The 19,676-nt window shown below is 41.2% G+C and overlaps 1 protein-coding gene across 5 annotated transcripts; it reads right to left on the reverse strand.

Moving 5' to 3' along the window:
• Nucleotides 1-103: 103 nt before the first annotated feature.
• ccpg1 (cell cycle progression 1) lies at nt 104-19,318 on the reverse strand. 5 transcript variants are annotated; one of them, XM_072695623.1, is made up of 12 exons: nt 19,211-19,318; nt 17,670-17,740; nt 16,773-16,872; nt 16,474-16,559; nt 15,109-15,316; nt 13,567-13,668; nt 10,168-10,334; nt 8,855-9,011; nt 6,885-6,997; nt 5,245-5,370; nt 3,142-4,496; nt 104-1,029 (listed from the first exon to the last, which is right to left on the reverse strand). In XM_072695623.1, the coding sequence occupies exons 2-12, from the start codon at nt 17,727-17,729 to the stop codon at nt 837-839; spliced, it is 2,667 nt and encodes an 888-aa protein (XP_072551724.1). In that variant the 5' UTR covers nt 17,730-17,740; nt 19,211-19,318; the 3' UTR covers nt 104-836. The 5 variants fall into 5 exon arrangements, with proteins under 5 accessions (XP_072551724.1, XP_072551726.1, XP_072551728.1 ...); XM_072695628.1 differs by lacking the exon at nt 104-1,029 and adding an exon at nt 1,044-1,143; XM_072695626.1 differs by lacking the exon at nt 104-1,029 and adding an exon at nt 1,044-1,389.
• Nucleotides 19,319-19,676: the final 358 nt, after the last annotated feature.

The following is a 19,676-nucleotide window of genomic DNA, read 5'->3' on the forward strand; positions in this document are numbered from 1 at the left end:
CTCTGGGAAAAGAAGAAAACATGAAAATAAATTTAAAATAAAATCATACAATAAAACAAGCCAGGAACTACAATACTACATCTTTTAAAATAAAGATAAAAACTTTTTCAGGGAAAACTGTTTTTATTGTGAGGTTTTCATGCATATTGACTTGCCTAACAGCAAACAGAAAGGATTGTGTTTTGCAGGATTTTTCGAAGTTAAGCCAAAAAAAAGAAAACCCAAGGTCACTCCTCCATAATTTCTAATAGATCATCTCTAATCAGTGTTGACATTTAACAGCAGTAACAAAAAAAACAACCAATGCACACTAACTACTGCAAAGAAAGACATATTGGAATAACCCCATGCATTTTTTTTCAGTAGAACACACTCTATATATTTGGTCATTAGGAAAAAAAAGAAACACTGTCCTAACCAGAATTTTCTTTTTAGCTGATGATTGTATTTTAAGATACATACAGAACAGCAAGTAGTCTAATTAAATCAGTATTCTAATTTTCTTTTCCAACATGGAACACCAGAACAAAAATCTGATAATTAACTTTTTAATGGGCCCGAAAGTAAGCCAAGTAAGCTTTGAAGAAGCAACACTACTGACTCCATTTGGATCTAGCAACAGCTGACCACAAACAAAGAGAGAGAAAGAGCAAGAAGACATTTAACCAGCATGTACATTTGTGCAAAATCACAAAAAAAAAAGGGGGGGGGGGGGGGGTAACAGGAAGACAATGCTTTCATTTGTCATAAAAAAAAAAAAAAAAAATGCAGCTTTTGCAACAGGATCACTTTAGGTTAAAGGCTACAATAGAAACAACTAGGATTTGCATTGTCTACTAGTATTTTGGGTCGAACGGCATTGGCCCCAGCTCTATTTTGACTTCGGTAAAGTGTCTGTCAGACCCACGTCCCGACCGAGCCCACTTCCGGTCCCGCGGGTGCACAGGACGGGAATGCTGGTGCTTTCGCTGCTGCCTTTGACACTCCTGCTCCACTTTGACCTTCGACCCGGGCCCTTCGAAGGGTCGACTGCAAATTTACAAACAGTAAATGTTTTTTTTTTTCTGTCTTTTTTTCACCCTAAAGCTTCATGCGTCGCTCACAGCAAGTCAGTCAACATGCAGAGGCTACTGTGTCTCAGACCTAGTAGTTAAAAAAAAGCAAGATAGGAACACGGTGAGCTCAAGCGCCGAACAAAGACATGCAGTCCACAGGTTAAAAAGCCCAGAGCACACCAACCAAACACACTTCAGACACGGACAGACCCAAACGCAGGTTAGTGCTCTGTACCTGTATTGGCTGAGGTGTCTTTAAACAATTCTCACCCCTTCACACAGGCCCAGGTGTCTTCTCACTTCTGAGCATTCGACATACAACCAACTGCCATCACTGAAACGTTAATGTGTCTTGAAAAATCTTTGGCCAGTGTGCCAAGGGCTTTACATGAACCCGTTAGATGTTTACACCTGTAAAAACACTTGCCCAGTCTAAAACTTCGGCCTTTCCTGGATTTGCAAACGAGCGGACTTGACATATGTGTCATTGTAAAAGTTGATAGGGCTGTCAAGCTATTGAAATCTCTGCTGTCGAGTAGTTCTGTCCACGTAATTACCAACTGGACCAAATCCCAGTGAGGTTGAAATGGCAATTTACTAGCAGGAGACTCCAGAGACCGCGTAAACAGAAGCCAATATGTTGCGAGGAAATACAGTGACATCTAGACAACAGCCACAAAGTGGAATGCTTACACTACAGTGCGCTTCAGACAGGAATGAGCTGTTGGACTTTCTTGTTTTTCATACCACATCCTGTTTACCAGGACTTTCATGGCAAGTATGAGCGTATGTATCCCAGTAAAATTCCATTCACAAGCTGCATGTGGGTTATGCAAAGCCCAGACATTTCCAGTAAAAGTATCCCAATGTCCTGGATGTTCGGTGTGAAAGGGGCATAATATTACCCGTCAAAAAGGCCTTAAAGAGGAGCATTTGTGAAATGACCCATAATTTAAAAAAAACAAAAACACCTTCTAATGTTATTAACAGGTGTGCATCAACTAATTGACTAAAATCAATAACCACATTAGTTGGCAACTAATTTCATAGTCGATTAGTTGGTGATGTCACCATGTTTCTCTCCCCAACTAGGAATGATTCCAGATGTACGTGGATCGTGGATTGAAAGCCAACCAGTGTGGTTTACCATGGCAGTGTGGAGTACCGTTTTAGTGCCCCTGTTACTTCCTATTCCCTCCTATTCCCTCAGTCTGGACACAGAGCTGCAGTGAAAACATACAGACTGAGCAGCTGTCTGTCTGTCTGTCACGTGAACAGAGTGTGTGGATAAAACCGTTAAAAAGCCTGGTGTGTCGCTCTGGTGTGTGAGTGAAGAGAAGAGCTATATCTGTGAGGCGAAAGGAGAAGTCTTTAAGTAAATTAACCCAGAGCTGTTTTAAATGAGAAGAACTGCTGCTGATTAAAACACGAATGGGAATTCCCGTAATGCTCAAGATGACATCTGTTCACGAATAAAATCCCACCCCTTTAGCAAAAACGCCCAATCAACTTGCTGGTAGCGAATAAAGTCAGGCCTTAAGTCAGGCAAAAAATAGTTAGTCAGTTTGCTGGTAACGAATAAAGTCGGGCCTTAAGTCAGGCAAAAAATAGTTAGTCAGTTTGCTGGTAATGGATAAAGTCCCGCCCTTCACAAAGTCTGCCAATCAGTTTGCTGGTAATAAGCAGAGGAGGGTTGACGACACTATGGCTCTGGTCAGACCGTGTCAAAATAAAAAGTACTAATACAAACAAAGCAGTAAAATAAAGTAATTTCAAACTGAAGGCTAAAATTAATGTCTCATATATTTTCGTTTCCCTTTTTGCTGATCTGATAAAATAACAGAAAACTGATTTAGAGAAATTTATTGCTGCTACTTTTTAATAATTATTCAACTCTCAAAATAGTCATTATTTGTTTTAGCTGGTAATACATCAATCATACACAAATGTGCAGATTCTGGTGTCAGTATTAACCATGGTGAGACCTTGCGGAATAAACGTGATGGCATTAAGCATCATATAACATACCTCCAGAGTGTTAGACTGGGCAACTGATTAAACTAAAAATGGAATTAGACGTTCTTACCTTGGGCTGTAGCGTTTCGAATATGTATCCCCAAAGAAGTGCCTGTATATGTAATCATCCAGATCCTCAAAAACGTCCTCATCCCCACCCTGGTACGCATCTATATCTTCCAGGTAGTCCTCAACGCCGCTGACGAAGTCTGTGAACAGCATTTGATCGTGAATAAAGATCCCATTGTGAAAGAAGTTATTAATGAAGCTCTCCAGCTCGCTCCAGTGATGGAAATGGCCCACTTCTTGCTGGAGGTAACTGTGGAGAAGCTGGTTGAACTCATCTGCTCTTATAGGGTCCATGGCTTTGTTGAAAAGGCTCATGGACTCCTGGTAGGCGCAGTCAAATACACCCGTACAGCCTTTGGGCACTGCTCTCTGTCCCGTAGTGCTTTGCTCTTTCTGGGCACCTGATTTGCGCGTGTTGGGGTCAGTCTGGAAAGAAGATTCCACTGTGGATTTGCGGGGATGTTGGTGCAGAGGCCTGTGGTGCTGCCAGTGGGGGTCTTCCGCTTGTCTGTTACCCTGTTCTTTGAAAGTTTCTTCCTGGAATTCCTGATGTTCCATTTTTGCATCTTTCCTCTCGTGGGACCTCTTCTCCTGTTGTCGTCGGTTTCTGTCAAACATGGTGGAGGCAGAGTCCTTCAGGTGCCTGAACGTGGACTTGACGGAATCTGAGAACTTCCTGAGGTTCTCCTTGACTGCTTCCTTGGCCTTTTTGATCTGCTCCTTGTGGTGGTGCACAAACTCCTTAGTGGAATTCTTCACTGCATCAAATGTCTCTTTCACCTTCCCCATCATCCCATCTTTGGATTTCTTGGACTTGACCTGCCGGTCTCCTTTGGATCTCTCCTCCTTCGACTCCACGTAGAGTCGTTCCCACAGATCAGAGCGCTGCTGCTCAAAGCTCAGCTTCTTCTCAAGCTCCTGAAGCCGTGTCTGCAGTTCTTCTGTTTCAGGATCCTCTTCAGCCCCGGAATCCTGCTGGCTCAATTCCTCCAGCTCTTCTTTCAGTCTGTCTGTCACCTTCCGCTCCTTGTCCAGCTCCTTCCGCAGCACCTGGGCCTCTGCCATCAGTGCCTCCTTCTGGTTGAGGAAACTACGGACCCTCTGCTTCTCTTCCAGTAGGTGGTCCTTCAAACGCTGGTTCTCAGACAGGATGGAGTCGGCGCCTGCTCCTTTTTCCTCAAGCTCGCGGATCTGAGCACGCAGGTGCCGCAGTTCATCCTGGAGTGCAGACAGAGATGCCTCTTCACGCTCCAACGTGTTCTTCAGTGCCCGGTTCTCCAAAGCCAGGTGCTTCTGGCGAGACTCCATCTCACTCTTGGCCTGCTGAAGCTGTTCAAACAAGTCTTCTCTCTGAGCCTGTGTTTAACGTGAAAATTGCAGAGCAGAGTTAACAAGTAGACTGGTTAATTTCAGGGCACTGACCCAACACAGACAACCCAAATACCCCGAATAAGTTGAGCATGCTGGCTAACTCGACTGACCGGCTCTGCTATGAGGCATCAATAGATCGTCTTCCATGTCTAGTGAATGACAACCATGAATCACTAAGTTCAAGCCTTGCTGCCAATTATAGACTGAGGAACAGAATGACATTCAAACCCAATAACACACATTACTGATATTAGAAAAATTTAATTCTATTTGTCATTATCATTTTATCACCCATTTCTACCTTATTCAGCCTTTCACATTTGCTTCAAATCAAGGAAACACAATAACATTTAACCGAACATGGAGCGTTCACAAAACCACATAAATGGTGAATTTTGTTGCAGCAACTCCTGTCAATACAAAGTCGAACCAGTCAAGAATCGTACAGTAGAAATGTAGTCATTTGCTAGTTTGCTACTGACAACGTTCAATATTGCATATTGACATTTATTGATCATAACAACCTCTGGTAAATGATTATGCGCCTGATCAGTGTATATCAGTTCTAATAGCTTTTCACTGTTAGACCTACTATTTAATTGCAATGGGCTACAGCCTGTGTAAAGGTAATGTGAATAACTGGTAAATTAAGGCATTATTTATGTCGTTATTGTTATTTTATTATATATTTATTTATTTAATTATTATTATAATAATATCATTATATTTTTACCTGTAGTTCGACTTCTTTTGCTCTGAGATGCTGGTTTTCTTTGGTAATCTTATCCATAATGCCTGTCAGGGACATCACCATGTCTCGCTTGTCTTCTAAGTCTTCCCTCAGACTCTCAACCACATCCTGAATGTACAGAGACAGCACCGTAAGAACGGGCTCTTGAATAGCACTAGGTCTTGAATAGTTTTTAGTCTGAAAAGTTAAAGGACCAAAAGTAAAATGCACACTTTACCCCCCTTTCCCCAAATGCAGTCAATCAGCCAAGACATGTTTGGTGTTTTAAGTTTTCTTCTTCTTTAGTTTTGTAGAGAAGCGACAGGTTTCAATACATGTAACGAAGGTTCATATAACACCACTTCCCATGGTGCTACATGGGCTAAATAACTACATGAGCACATGCCTTAAAGTAGCGGGGGCCAGGGGTTAGTTTGCGGATTTCCCTGCTCTAACAGACCAGGCGGGGCTTAGCGAGGAGTGAGCAGGGTAGAAAGCAGCCAACCTACGGCTTTTCTGCTTTAGACTTCACCAAGGTGACCAGCGAGTGTCATCAATCAGAAGGTCACCGCCCCCTGCTACGTTATTAAGGGAAAATCCTCTCTATTTTATCATCAGTTAAAGCAGAGTTACGGACACAGCTGAAATGATTTTTTACACTAAGATTTGGAACAGCAAAAGTATCATTTATCACCATAAAATGTTTTTGTTGAAGTAATCACTTGTTTTACACAAACACTACATGGAGTATGAGTGTGAAAGTGTTGTAGATAATATATATATTTATATAAGTTTTCTTTAAATAGCATAAAGCTAATACTAATAATAGCTAATAATAATGTTAGTTCCATTAGCTTTGACAAAATAAAGATGCAAAACACAAAATACACCTGGTTGACTTCAAACACTGTGTGTGTAAATTTGAATATAATGTATTTTTCTTATAAAAGGAAAAAATGGTTTCTACGAGTCTGGGAGTTCTCAGTAGCAGTAGAGCTGAAACAGATGAAATTACAGTGAATACAGAAGAATCTGAAACAAAGTTCACCAAATAGGGCATGCAACAGCAGAGGAGACAGGACCAAGACAGACAGTCATTTGAGTTCTTGCACAAGAACGTATCATAATCTCAACCAGCCAAACAGCCTGGGAAAGTCAAGGCCTAACAGTAATAATGTGCAGACTGAAATTGTGGTCAAAACTGACACTAGTAACTATGAAGCCGATACCTTAGAGAGCCGATTTCTGACCGTTTAGAACAGAAATCTGAAACTGAAGGTACTTTTCCATTAACCTTATTGAGCTTTAGACCTTAAACAGAGTCCAAATGGGACACCTGTCTTTGTACTCGCCAGGTCCGTCATCCTAAATATTTAATTAAAGCTCCAAGCCATTCCACAGTGACTGGACAATTTACCTCCACCACATTCTACACCCAATGGACCTTCACATAAATCTGCCCGAATCCAGAATAACATTTCTAAGTACTAGTCCAGCTCCAGACCAGCCACCCTGCACAGTTCAGCGCTGTGTTGAAGCTCTAACTTTAGCTCAATTGATCAACTATTAAAATCAGCAAATAATTGTGATAATGACGATGATGGTGATGATGATGATGATAATAATATCAAAGGGTTTCAGACCTTAGTGTTGGTTTCTTTCTCTCTCTGACACTCATGGAGCTCTCGAGTTTCACTCAGCTCATTCACACGGGTCTTCTCCACCATTCTGTGCCTCTCCTGTATCTGCACTGTGCCTGGAACACACACACAGATACAGTGCTAAGGGAAAGTATACAGAAACCACACATTCAACCACTTTAAAGGACTAATCAGTTACAAACAGTTACAACACAATAACAACAACAAGACTTTTGTACCAATCCTGGTTATTTACCAAGATACTGTAAAAATAAAGCACTTTCAGTGGTTTTAGGAGCAAGTAATAAAATATTTACAACTGGATAAACTAGACAGTCCTGAGGTCTGTTGTTAATACTGGCAAACCTGGTGCTTCATTTTCCCTCACTCTACAGCAGTGGGAAATGGGAAATTCCAATTGCAGCCCAATCCATCCTGTGCTGGGGTAAACTTAACATTGCAATCCCAAACACGGCAAGAGTGTTTTGTGGGATCCAGTGTAAAGGGCACACAGGTTTTTACAGTATGCTTTTCTAGAGGATATTCAGTGATAAACTGGCTGGGCGTTTTACTCTGTAGATAGTACAAGTAGTACCCCACTAAATCTATCTAACCAGGACTGACTATTCTCTTTGTGAAGTAACATGGAGTTATAAATATTATTTTAATACTGACAATATCCAAATATATCCAGAAAAGCACATGATGGCATTTTATGATGTAATTGCTGTACTTGACAGGGCAATATAACTGCTGGAATTATTAGCACCATCTACTAACAGCCTAAAAACACTTAAGTTTGAGTTAGCTTTGTTGTATTCATCTTTACTGCTGTTTAAAAGAAGGGCTACACCACTGAACAGATTTCAGACAGACACCAGGACATATCTCCAACCTCATTACATCTATCTACAGTAAACATGGTCGTTTCTGAGGAGAGCCCCCTTTAATAGGTAAGACACTATTTATGCCAGACTTGTATTTTTTCTGGAGATAATATTAAACATTTATTTAAAACAGAACCACTAGGCCTGTTCCTAAATGTGTGCAGTAAATGAGTGTTAATGAGTTTTATTGCCTGCTGTACTCCAGCAACTCTATAAACAGGTCCACCTGATTTGCCTGTTCAGATCGTTTACTGATTCAATCGGCGGTGTTACACTGTGTGTAGAGGGTCCAGAGTAAAAACTGTTCAGAGAGCATCAAGATGATGTTTCCTACAAAATAGGATATGGGCTACAGTGAGAGTACTGAAAAGAGTACACTGCACCACCAATGGAATATTCTGGATTAATCTGCTTGTTACCTGGTGGCAAAGTAACTTAACTGTAAACCTGCCTGCTTCCATACCGTGAAGATCCTGACCACTCATTTAGGACCAGCTTGAAACACAAGGCTTAATAGAACAGTGATAATTAAAAATAACTGATGACTAATTATAAATTGTGTTTATTTCCTATATTTTTATATTTTATTTTATTTAAATGTTATTCATCTTTTAATTACAATTATTTTTAGCATATTTTTTGTATTATATGTATATCTTCTATTTCTAAATAACTTTACTCCACTTTTATCTTATGTAGATCTTATATTTTATCAATTATATTCATTTTACCTTTTATAGTATTGTTTCACGTGACTGAACAGTAATCAAAGCATTTCATTAATAGTTGTAGTGTTAATGATTATGTACACTATATGTGCAAAAGTTTGTGAAGACCCCTTCTAATCAATGGGGATAAGGTAGGGTGGTAATCATCCAACATCCTGACCTTACGAACACTCTTGTCACTGAATGCAATCAAATTCTCACAGCTCTGCTACAGAACATAGCAGAAAGCCTTCCTTGGACAGTAGAGACAGCTACTCTTTTTTTTAATACCCCCGATTTTACCAGAAACAATGAATAAGCATGTGTCCCAATACTTTTGTCCATATAGTGTAAATTATATAATTTGATTGGTTCTCACCGTAGAAATGTCCGAAGCCCATGCTAATGGCGATGATGAGGGCAAGCAGGATGCACTTGTTGAGTGTCCCGCTGACCTGCCGCTGCTGCGGGGCAAAAACACGAGCCTCCATGTGCTCCCCCACCTCCTCCTCCTCCTCCTCAGCACCACCCCCACCCTGATACAGGATTCATACATTACTAACTAAATACACACGTTTACTCACACCCTTTCCCATGGAAGGCTCATTCTGTTATTCTGCAAACATATATTTTTGCAGGAGGCTGATAATCATCAGCTCAGTAACCAACCAAACACACATTTTAGTGCATTAAATATCAAGCACGCCCTCTGCACCGGGTGTGCTGCTTTCTCTGTAGTGAATCCCCTGTAAAGTATCATCAGGAAGTGCTAAATGAATCACGCCAACAATCCATATATTCACCTGAGATTATAACTGGACGCTGATTGTCTTGGTTTCTAACAATAGCAGTTACATCTATTCACTTTCTCGTCACCCACCATTTATGATCTACTGAAAACATAGATTTGTCCTAATTTAGTCTTTGCCAATTCCCACCCACTACTTAGCAGCGCCTCCATCACAAGATGCTACCAGTACTGGAAGGAAGAGGTGTAGCCGTGCTTCCTATGAGTCACGTAAAGCTCTACTGCATCTTTAACACAACGGCATTGGAGCTCAACACACTTGGAGGTGACTGGAAGAGATGGCGGTCCACCCAGGGCCAATCTTAGCAATACTTATGTTCAAAACTGTGACTTCACTATTAGTTCACATCCTAGGGGTTCTGCCACTTTGTGGTGGTGTCCAAAGGCACACTGCAGACTTTTCAGTGTACTATAACAATCCCAAAAATGCACCGCAATAAGTAGTTTACAAACTATATACACTAGTGGATTATATTATATTATAGAATTCATCACATTGTTTGGACAGGAGATTTGTGCAAAGCTTATCTGAAGAAGACTGATGTTCAGTTTGTTATGCACCGCGATCTGCTGTGGCACAGCAGTGAGGTCACACACATAAAACCCTGTTGAATTCTGGTCAATATAATAGTGACCTGGGTTTTCACATGTAGGGGATAGTGAATAGGGCACAGTTTCGAACACACCTCCGGACTCCTTGCCACAGATTGCTGTGGCATCACTTGAGACTGAACTTGCAATCTCCCAAAGACAGGGCACTTAGACTGTTGGGCCACTCAAGAGCCCACAGGACATCCTTTCATAATTCAACACCGTTATCTTATTTCTGATTGGTGCATTAAAAATAAGAATACATTGCTGAGGTGTAACATTATGTTATGCACCTCCTCTTTCTCTCTGTGCACCTCCTGCTGCTCCTCCGGCTCAGATCCAGCCGTGCTCCTCCTCAGCCTGCGCCTTCTCACTACCGGGCTCGTCTTTGTCTCACCATCCTCGTCCTCGGTGCTGGTGCTGCTGGAGCCTCTACGCCCAGGATGCTCTGCTGGTAGGACTACATACACAAACAGACACACAGATCACACAGGGAAATACATATACACATCACTGTACACTGTGTAAACTAATGTTCAGAATGAAAAACTCCTGTTTAAAAGTTTAGTGAAATGATATTTTCAGTAGTATAAAATTTATCTGGTGACAGAATTCTAACAGACTTGTCCTTTGCAACTATGTTAATCACCCTACTGAAGAAAAAAAAATAACAGCCTGGCCAACCCAAGCTGCTCAGGCTGGTTAAGCTGGTTGACCAGCTTAGCTCTTAATCAGCATATATGTTTTCTTTGTGTTTGATGGTTTAGCTGCTCTACAAGCATGATCAACCTGACCCAGCTAGACCACCAGTATGACCAAGTTGGAGCAAGATGTTCTATTGGATGGTCAACCAGCTTGGTGATGTTTGTCATGCTGGTCGACCATCCAATAGAACATCTTTGGGATATGGTAGATTTGCAGCATGAACATACTGCAGAAAGTTCGGGATGCAATTATGTCAACATGGTTCAGAATCTCAAAGGAATCTAGTGAAATCCATGCCACAAAGAATTAAAGCTTTTTAGAGCGCAAAAGGAGGCCCTACCCAACCAGTGGTAGTATAGTGTTCCTAATAAAGTGTCTAGTGAGTGTATATGTACCACAACAAAAATGCCAAACTCATGTTAAACTTCTGAACAGTGGTGTACAGGATGGTCTGAAAACTGATCAGATCAGTAACTACTTAATCAGAGTCATCCATGTTTTTATTATTTACATGCTGAGTCTCGTAAACACACATACAGTAATCACATCTTTGCTGTAAACACAGTCGTCCAGCATGCAGAGCAGAAAAACAGGCCGCCTGTGTTGCAGTGATTAGTTAATACACTGGCTAAAACAGTGCAGCACTGTTCGCAGAAACACACTGTTACAGCTTGCACTGCCCAAAGCACTGGCAGATGTTCCCTAATGCAGCACAGCGGCCACAAAAATCCATGTTGTGCAGGGGAAAATGACCTAAGGCTTATGTCACACTTGTATTTTTTCATCATGTCTGACCAGTCAGTCATCCAGTCAGCTGAAAATTTATATCACAAAAAGGGTGGCCAATACAATAAATAAAGCATGAAGAAACTTGAAGACATTCATACAATATGCATCATGATATCTCATTAAGCTTCGATAATAATGTAAATCTGAAAATGGCAATAAACAATATTGGTATCATCTGTATCATTCTGAAGTACCGTATGTTAGTGGCTAGTGTAGAGCTTTGTCATATAGTTTGCATTTTCTATGGTGGTAATGTAATTACTATAGAATTATAGTGCTACAAACTGGACCAGTTTCTAATACTACTAAATCATTTATACCAATCAGCCATAACATTAGCACCACTGACAGGTGAAGTGAAAAACACTGATTATCTTCACCTACAGTGGAATCTGTCAAGAGTTGGATATAATAGACAGCAAGTGAACGGTCAGTTGAAGGTGATGTGTTAAAAACAGGACACATTGGGCAAGCATAATCTGACCCAGCTGGGTCAGAAAATCTCCAAAACATCAGGCAGGTTTTGTGGAGCTTTCATCTCAGGAGCTTTTCTGGTATGCAATGGTCAGTACCTACCAAGAGTGGTCCAAAAAAGGACAATCATTGAACCAGAGACAGGGTCATGGGCACCTAAGGCTCATTGATGCAATCAAAGGAGGCCCCACCTCACAACTTACAGGACTCAAAGGATCAGATCTGTTGTGGCGGCACAAGCGAGACCCACTTAATATTAGACAGTTGGTTCTAATGTTATGGCTCAGTGTTGTGTATAATGTTACAGTCTTAAGCGGCCCAGTTTGGGCTTGATTACCCATAATGACAAAACCAAACCTTTCCAACTTCCAAATACAATTTTGTTGGATGGACATCCATCTCTGTAGAACTCAATAAATCAGGCTTAGTGGCAAGACAAAAGCTATTGTTAAGTAAAGGCATAATGCAGCCTGATTAGTCTGGCAGAACAGGCAGTACAGGTCACCTGGGTAATACCATCCCTACGGTGAAACATGGCGCTAGCATGAAACATCTTGGCAGCATTGACAAAAAGACTGGTAACGATTGAGGGATGGAGGAACCCGGCCAAATAAGGGAACATCCTAAAAGAAAACCTCCTCCAGAGAGCACCCCCAATTCAGGGTAGGTTGGTGGTACACCTTTCAACACAACAATGACCCAAAACATACAGCGTAAACAACACCAGAGTGGCTTTGGGGCAAGTCTCTGAATGTCCTCGAGAGGCCCAGCCAAAGCCCAGACTTAAACCCTGTGGAATATCTGTGGAGAGGCTTGAGGATGGCAATCCACAGACGCTTGCCACACAATCTGATTAAGCTTGAAAGGATCTGCCAAAACAAATGGGGAAGAACTGTCCAAATCTAGATGTGCAAAGCTTCTTAGAGATGTATCCAAGAAAACCTGTAGGAGTAATGCTGCCAAAGGGGCTTCTATCAATTACTGAATAAGGGTCTGAATACATTTTGTAATAAGAAAAAGCTATAGCCGATCTAACATTACGCAGTCTAGTATTTGTAAGATGAAAAGTCCTAAATCTAGACTACACAGAGAAACAGACAGTGAGGATTAGCCAGCATGTTTATCAGCATCAGACGTGGTCCAACATCACAGCACACCAAACCTGGAGTGTGTGCTGTGATAAGCTCTCTATTTCCAGCTCACATTGGGGAATGTGGTTTGTTAAGGGCCACAACACAACTAGGTCAACAGCCGTATTGTGGCATTTCCCACACGATAACACACACACACACACGCACACAGAGCATGGTGCAAAGTAGTCCACATTAGTAATATACACACACAGCCATTGGCTGGAAGTTTCATCAGCCGCCAGTCAGACTAAAGTGGCAGAACCTTCGTTCCACACCACTTATAACACACACACACACACACACACACACACAGATTTAATGCAGATGCAGATACACACACACACACACACACACACACACACACACACACACACACTCTAACACTACACTGGCGCTCCACATCACTAAGCCATTCACACATCAATTGGCTGGAAGTTTCATCAGCTGCAGTAGTGTCACAGGATGTTATGCCACGTTGCTCAAAGCACACACACATACAAATACACACACACACACACACACACACACATTCTCATAAGACAACAAAACAGAAGCCAAGTGTGTGTTTTGGACGATGCAGGAAAGAAGCACCTGAGAAATAGGGAGTGTTGAACAGCTGCTCTGTGAAGTGACCACTTAAGCGTCCAACACTCCTGCAAACCCCACGTCCGATCCTTAGCCAGCCTGCAGTCGCTACAGGGAGACGGACAGCTGTGGCCTTTAGGCTGAGTTTACATTCATTCAGTACATTCATATACAGTGAGAAAATGAAATCATACTGCTTCAGTTTTCTTATCTATTTCTTATCTAAGTCTAGTTTGTCTAGTTTGCAGGGATATCTACAGGGTTTAACAGTACATGTATTCGTACTGAATTCTTACAGTACGGACCTCACAGATAGGCGCACATAGATGTGTGTGTGTGTGTGTGTGTATATATATATATACTATTATATAATTTATATATTACATAGATTACTATTTTATTTTTTATCATATTTTAGAAAACACTGTATTGTATTGTATGCATAAACTGAGTAAAAGGAAAGTTTAGTTTTTACCAGAACAAAAATGTCTTTTTCACGTACGTCACTAATGCCTACTGTTCCTTATATCGTGTACAAATTTTATGATAAACAGGCCAACAGAAGTGCTCTAAACTAACTTGCAATAAATGTTAAATGTTTTTCATTCCTCTGTAAAGTTCTGTTTTTGTTCTGATGATATGTAAAGTTTTTTTTAAGCAAATAAGTGAACAAATCCTCTACAGGTAACAAACTTAAATCTGCAATTTTTCAGCTAAATATTGCGAGCACAACTCTCTTGAGCATATTGAGAAAAATACATAAAACCTTACAAAAATGTGTCATATCCTTCATATATGCCAGTGTGTCTTTTTTTATTAAGTACATCCAGCAAATAAACAGAGTCTGTATGTTACAGTGTGCAGTAGATTGTTTTCTGTAGTGGATTTGTAGTGATTTAGGTCAGAAAGTAGTCTATTAACTTCTCTAAGAATAGTCAATGATTAGTCAGCAGTTTGCTAAATGACAATGCATTCTACGGCACCCGTCAGACACACATTTACAAGCACTCAGAGGCCTGACTGATAGCTGTTGAAATTGTCTGGTATAAGTTTCATATTTAACGGTTTGGGTTAAACAGGGCTTTATTGACATTATTGCGAGTTGAAAAATTGGGCACTAATTATTAATCAGTATATGCGAATATATATTGCTGATACCAATAAAAAAATGGGTGATCAAATTCGTCTGATATTATTGGACAACCAATACATCATGTTGTGTTATGTATTTGTATTGGGATATCACAATTTTTAGATGAACTCTTACACACCTACCAGTCTTTAAAAGGCTCTAAATGGATTGTTCTTGTTCAATCAAGTCCATTTTATTCATTTTAAAAGCTCTGATAACTTTATTGATTCTCAAAATAACTCACTGATTAATAAATTACCAATATATTCCATATCAAAAGACAGACTCTTTTGTTAGCTGCATTAGACTTGCAGCTCAAGTGTAAAACTAAAGAAGTAGTCTTTAGAAAGTGTGTGTGTGTGTGTGTGTGTGTGTGTGTGCGTGTGTGTGTGTGTGTGTGTGAGTGTAAAACTCACTTGTCTCTGCAGCACTGAAAGTGTACTGGCTGCTTGATGAGGTTCCAAGGTAAAGCTCCTCATTTGTTGCCTCCTCATCCTCCTTAGCAACAGGCTCCTCCCAGGTGCAGAGCTCCGTCTCTCTGGTGTCTCCGAGGGTGATGATGTCAGAGTGATCACTGGAGGAGCAGAGCGTTACATGCTCCTCCAGCCCCAGCCCTTCTGCTGCCTACGCACAAGAACACACAGACTAATAACACCACCACACACTGTAATTACGGCATAAGAATTACTAGTCCCGGGTTGATTTCACAGCAGCAATAATAATTCACATACAGTGTTTCAGGGTCGTTTCCCCAGATACCAAATAATTTTGCTATCAAAACAAACATCATCTGGAGATCAAGTGGCTGATTCACAAATAAGCGTTCTCGGTGAGCTATAATTAAGAAGCTAAAAGGTAAGCTAAAATTAAGGATGTCTATTAGCTCTATTAAGTATTAGCTCTACTACTACAGTCCTCATTTTGAACACAGATGAATATGGGGCCATATAGGATCCTGTATCAAGTCAAGATACATTATATGTCCAAATGTTTGTGGACACCCCTTCCAATTAATTAATTCAGCTACTTTAAGTTGCACCCATTGCTGACTGTTTTGACAGATATGCAAATGCAAACAAACTGTTTGTCTAGTCCCAGTAGAGAAGTACTGCCAAAGGAAAAGGACTCTCTGGTGCAAATACAACTGAACTATTGGCAACATGCCTAATGCCAGATGTGGGCTAGAGGGCTAAAAAGCCCCAAAGCATTGAGCTGTGGAGCAGTGGAACTGTGTTCTTTGGAAAGATGGATGGTGCTCCATCCAAAACCTTTGGAATGAGTTCAGAGATAAGGCGGGGCAGTGATCATCCAATACCTTGACCTCACTAATGCTCTTGTTGTTGAATGCAATCATATCCTCACAGCAATGCTTCAAAATCATGTCTAAAGCCCTGGTTGAAAAACGATGACGAAAATGAGCAGGTGCCCCAATACTTTTGTCTCTTTCGTGCATGTTTTATATATGGTCTCCAATTTCATCTTGTTAAACATATGCCAAGATTTTAAGGAAGATCTGGGTTTGTTTTGAGATGCTTGAGAGATGTTTTGAGCATGCATTTGCAGAAATGACCAATCCCAGTACATCTGTATATCTGCTTTATGCAAATGTTCTTTTTTAAGGCAGATTTTTGCAGACATCCTTAAGTACAAATATCTGCTATGCTTGGAAACAGAACTGCAGTTCAGTTCCTAAGCCACCAGAAGATGGTCAGGTTTAGCAGAGCCTTTTTATTGGAAAGCTTAAAATTGCTCTGTTCTCTGCTGACTGTCACAAACTGTACCTGTTGGCCAGACTCGGCTTCTACCACAGTCTCCTCTCTAAGAGTGGCATCTAGAGAGGTGTCTCCAACTGCCTCTGCATCCTCATCTGAAAACAGGTTCAGAACAAGCATTTTAAACATGAGAAGACATTACACAATGCTAAATGTTCATACAATTTTAATCAATGGTCCTAAAATCAACACTGTGAAAAGAAACAATCCTCTATAAAAACTTTTTTACACCGGATACAACAACGACAGTGAAACACCACATATGTAAAAAGTGTAGTGTACAGCTGGAGCCGTTTCTGAAACGTCACCTTGTGGAGAAGCAGGTCGATCAGAGACAGGAGCCTTGTTTGTCTCCTCAGGATCATAATCCACCCCGTTTTCAGCTCCCAGAGTCTCGATGTCTGAGCCCTTTAAAATCACAGCGCACGGCTTTCATTAAGCTCGGTCATATGGTCTTCAAAAGCACTCGCTAAGTGTTTCATACTCAACCAAGTGGTTTTCTACTGGTAGTTCAGTCAGTGAATATTTGTACTTGTGTTTTACGTGCTATAATGAGACAATTCCCTTCTGGAAATAATTATGTTCTCTGTACAGATAGCTTCCTGTAAGGGAAGTACTGCCAATAGAATAGGACTCAAAAAACATGAACCTATTGACACCATGACTAATGCCAGACGTGGGCAAGAGGGGTATAACGCCCCCCCCAGTATTGTGCTGTGGAGCAGTTGAACTGTGTTCTCTTAAAATAATGGATGGTGCGCTATCCAATACTTTGAGGTGGGGTGGTGATCATCGAACATCCTGACCTCACTAACGTTCTTGTTGCTGAATGCAATTAAATCCTCACAGCAAATCACACCAATGCCCCAAAATCAATTAGAAAGCCTTTCCTGACTATAAAGAGAGTACCTCCAACAAAAGCAGGATTAACTCTTTATTAATTCCCTTGATTTTAGAAGAAACAATAAATAAAGTAAAGGTGTCCCAATACTTTTGTCCATTTGAAACATACACTGACCCACAGAAATTGTATATCTATCGGTCTGTCTATTTATCTATATCTCTATCTAACAGCTTACCAAGCTAAACAAAAACACAACGGTCACTGAAATTTCCATGCAGGCAGCCTGACATGACACAGATATTGTCAGCCTGTGACCTCAGAGTGAGACGTTCAGTTCCACGACCCAGAGGAAAATACTCACCTCGTTACTGATAACAGTCCATCCGCACGAGGACTCTGTATCACTGGAGCTTTCTGACATCTTGTAAACAGCTGGCATAAAAAAAAGCATAAAGGTGAATCAAATAACATGCAGCCCCAAACAAGGTCAAGCATATGGCACATTTCCATATGCAAATCAGCCCCGATCTACGTGTGCACTTAGTACCCTATGTTTTGGAGTCTGGCTGCAACTGAGCCACAGTACAGTGTCGTTTACATACAACCACACCATTTGGCATGCTGTGAAAAGAATGTCATGCTGACCACACAGCTGGTGAATCATTACTTCAGTACACAGTGCTTCTACAATCCTGGTATCTCTGAACATAAAGTCTGCAGAGCTTTCGGAAATCTTGCAGCACAGACGGAAAGAAAACCATTGATTTACACTGAAGAGCAGCCACAGGCCAAGCTGTGCTCCTTTAAATAGAAAGGGGAAGCTTTCATTATTTTGGGTGAAAATGATGGTGGCAAGAACTACACAAGACTGTTTCCCCACAACCCCACCACCCTTTCACTGCTCTGTCACATCAGACAGTGAGCTGGAAAGTGTCAGAGGGACGCCCATTAGCTCTACTCCGATGGGACAGTCCTCATTTTGGACTCTGTACTGATGGGTATGGGGCCAACATTTGATCCTGTAATGTAAGTCATCCAAGATATACATTATATGTCCAAATGTTTGTGGACACTTCTTCTAATGAAAAATGCATTCAGATACTTTAAGTTGCACAGACGTGCAAATGCACACACACAGCTTGTCTACTCCCGGTGGAGAATCACTGCCAATAGGACCAAAAGTAGGACTCTCTGGAGATGACAAACATGAACCTGTTGGCACCATGCCTAAAGCCAGACATAGAGGGGTATAAAGCCCCCCAGCATTAAACTTTGGAGCAGTGGAACTGTGTTCCATCCAATATTTTTGGGATGAGTTGGGGAGGTTAGTTGCCACTAAAACATTGACAGCAATGCTCCAAAATCTAGAGAGGGTCACCTCAGTTACCTTCAGGCAAAAATCCAACTCTGGCCTCATGTTCAACTCTAAATATCCACCTGATCCTGATGCCTTTAGACTTTCTGGTGTTTGATGTCAATGTCTGCACCAAGCATCTGCACTGAAGACTTCCTTACATGCAGTTATGTGCTGACCACCTGTAATATTAAAGTGCAGAAGCCCCCCACACGACTTTTAACAACAGTAAGGAGAGACAGAAACTCTGAGGGCTGGTGCAGCTGGCTGACTGCTAACTGCGCCATCAGGAGGCTCTGCAGTGGAAGATGGCTTAGGAAACAACGCTAATTCAAGCTGAACGAATAATACCCAAGCTTAACAAACTCACAGCCATTGCTAATATTAAGCATATGGGTAAGTAAGGCACTCCTACAGTGAGTACACAAAACTGTCAGACGTCAAAGCTGTTGATGAGCTTCTAAAAGCCTCTACAGGACTGACACTTCAAGATTTCTACCGAATCGTTCGAAAAGAGCCAAATGTGGTCAAGATAAAGGTGCCTGTACCTGTCAGAGATATCTTTAACCACAGCCAGAAGAATTGGTGAAATGTCCTCTATGCCAGAGCTGCACTCCGCCTCAAAACACCAACGCTGTACCAACATCAATAACAAAGCGTCGTGCCCGGCAGAGGGCGCCGCATGGGAGACGTAGTTCGGCAAAGCGCACAGCTTAGAGGGGCGAAGCGCTGAGCGGGGCTGGAAAGACTACAACTCCCAGCACGCAAAGGTGGCAGCGCCAAACAGGTACCATGTGACTCTTGAGGAGCCTGAAACGTTGAACGTTGGTTTGTTGTTGTTGGATGTTTTAGTGGTTTAGGTTCCTCGTGTAAAACTTTTTTATCTGGGGGAAATTTTTAATTTAACTTTTCATTAAAAGCAAATGAACAAAACATCACACAGATGCTCACAACATCACAGATCAACTGTAATAATAATAATCAATAATCAAATTCAATAAAATAATCAAATTC

Source organism: Salminus brasiliensis, chromosome 13 (assembly GCF_030463535.1).
Source record: "Salminus brasiliensis chromosome 13, fSalBra1.hap2, whole genome shotgun sequence".
Lineage (NCBI taxonomy): Eukaryota > Metazoa > Chordata > Actinopteri > Characiformes > Bryconidae > Salminus > Salminus brasiliensis.

Coding starts and splice junctions, on each gene's coding strand:
- ccpg1 (XM_072695623.1), bottom strand. CDS start 17,729: ATGTCAGAAAGCTCCAGTGATACAGAGTCCTCGTGCGGATGGACTGTT. Junction 16,873..17,669: donor GGACTGTTATCAGTAACGAG/GTGAGTATTTTC, acceptor GTGATTTTAAAG/GGCTCAGACATCGAGACTCT. Junction 4,497..5,244: donor CAAAAGAAGTCGAACTACAG/GTAAAAATATAA, acceptor CGTTAAACACAG/GCTCAGAGAGAAGACTTGTT.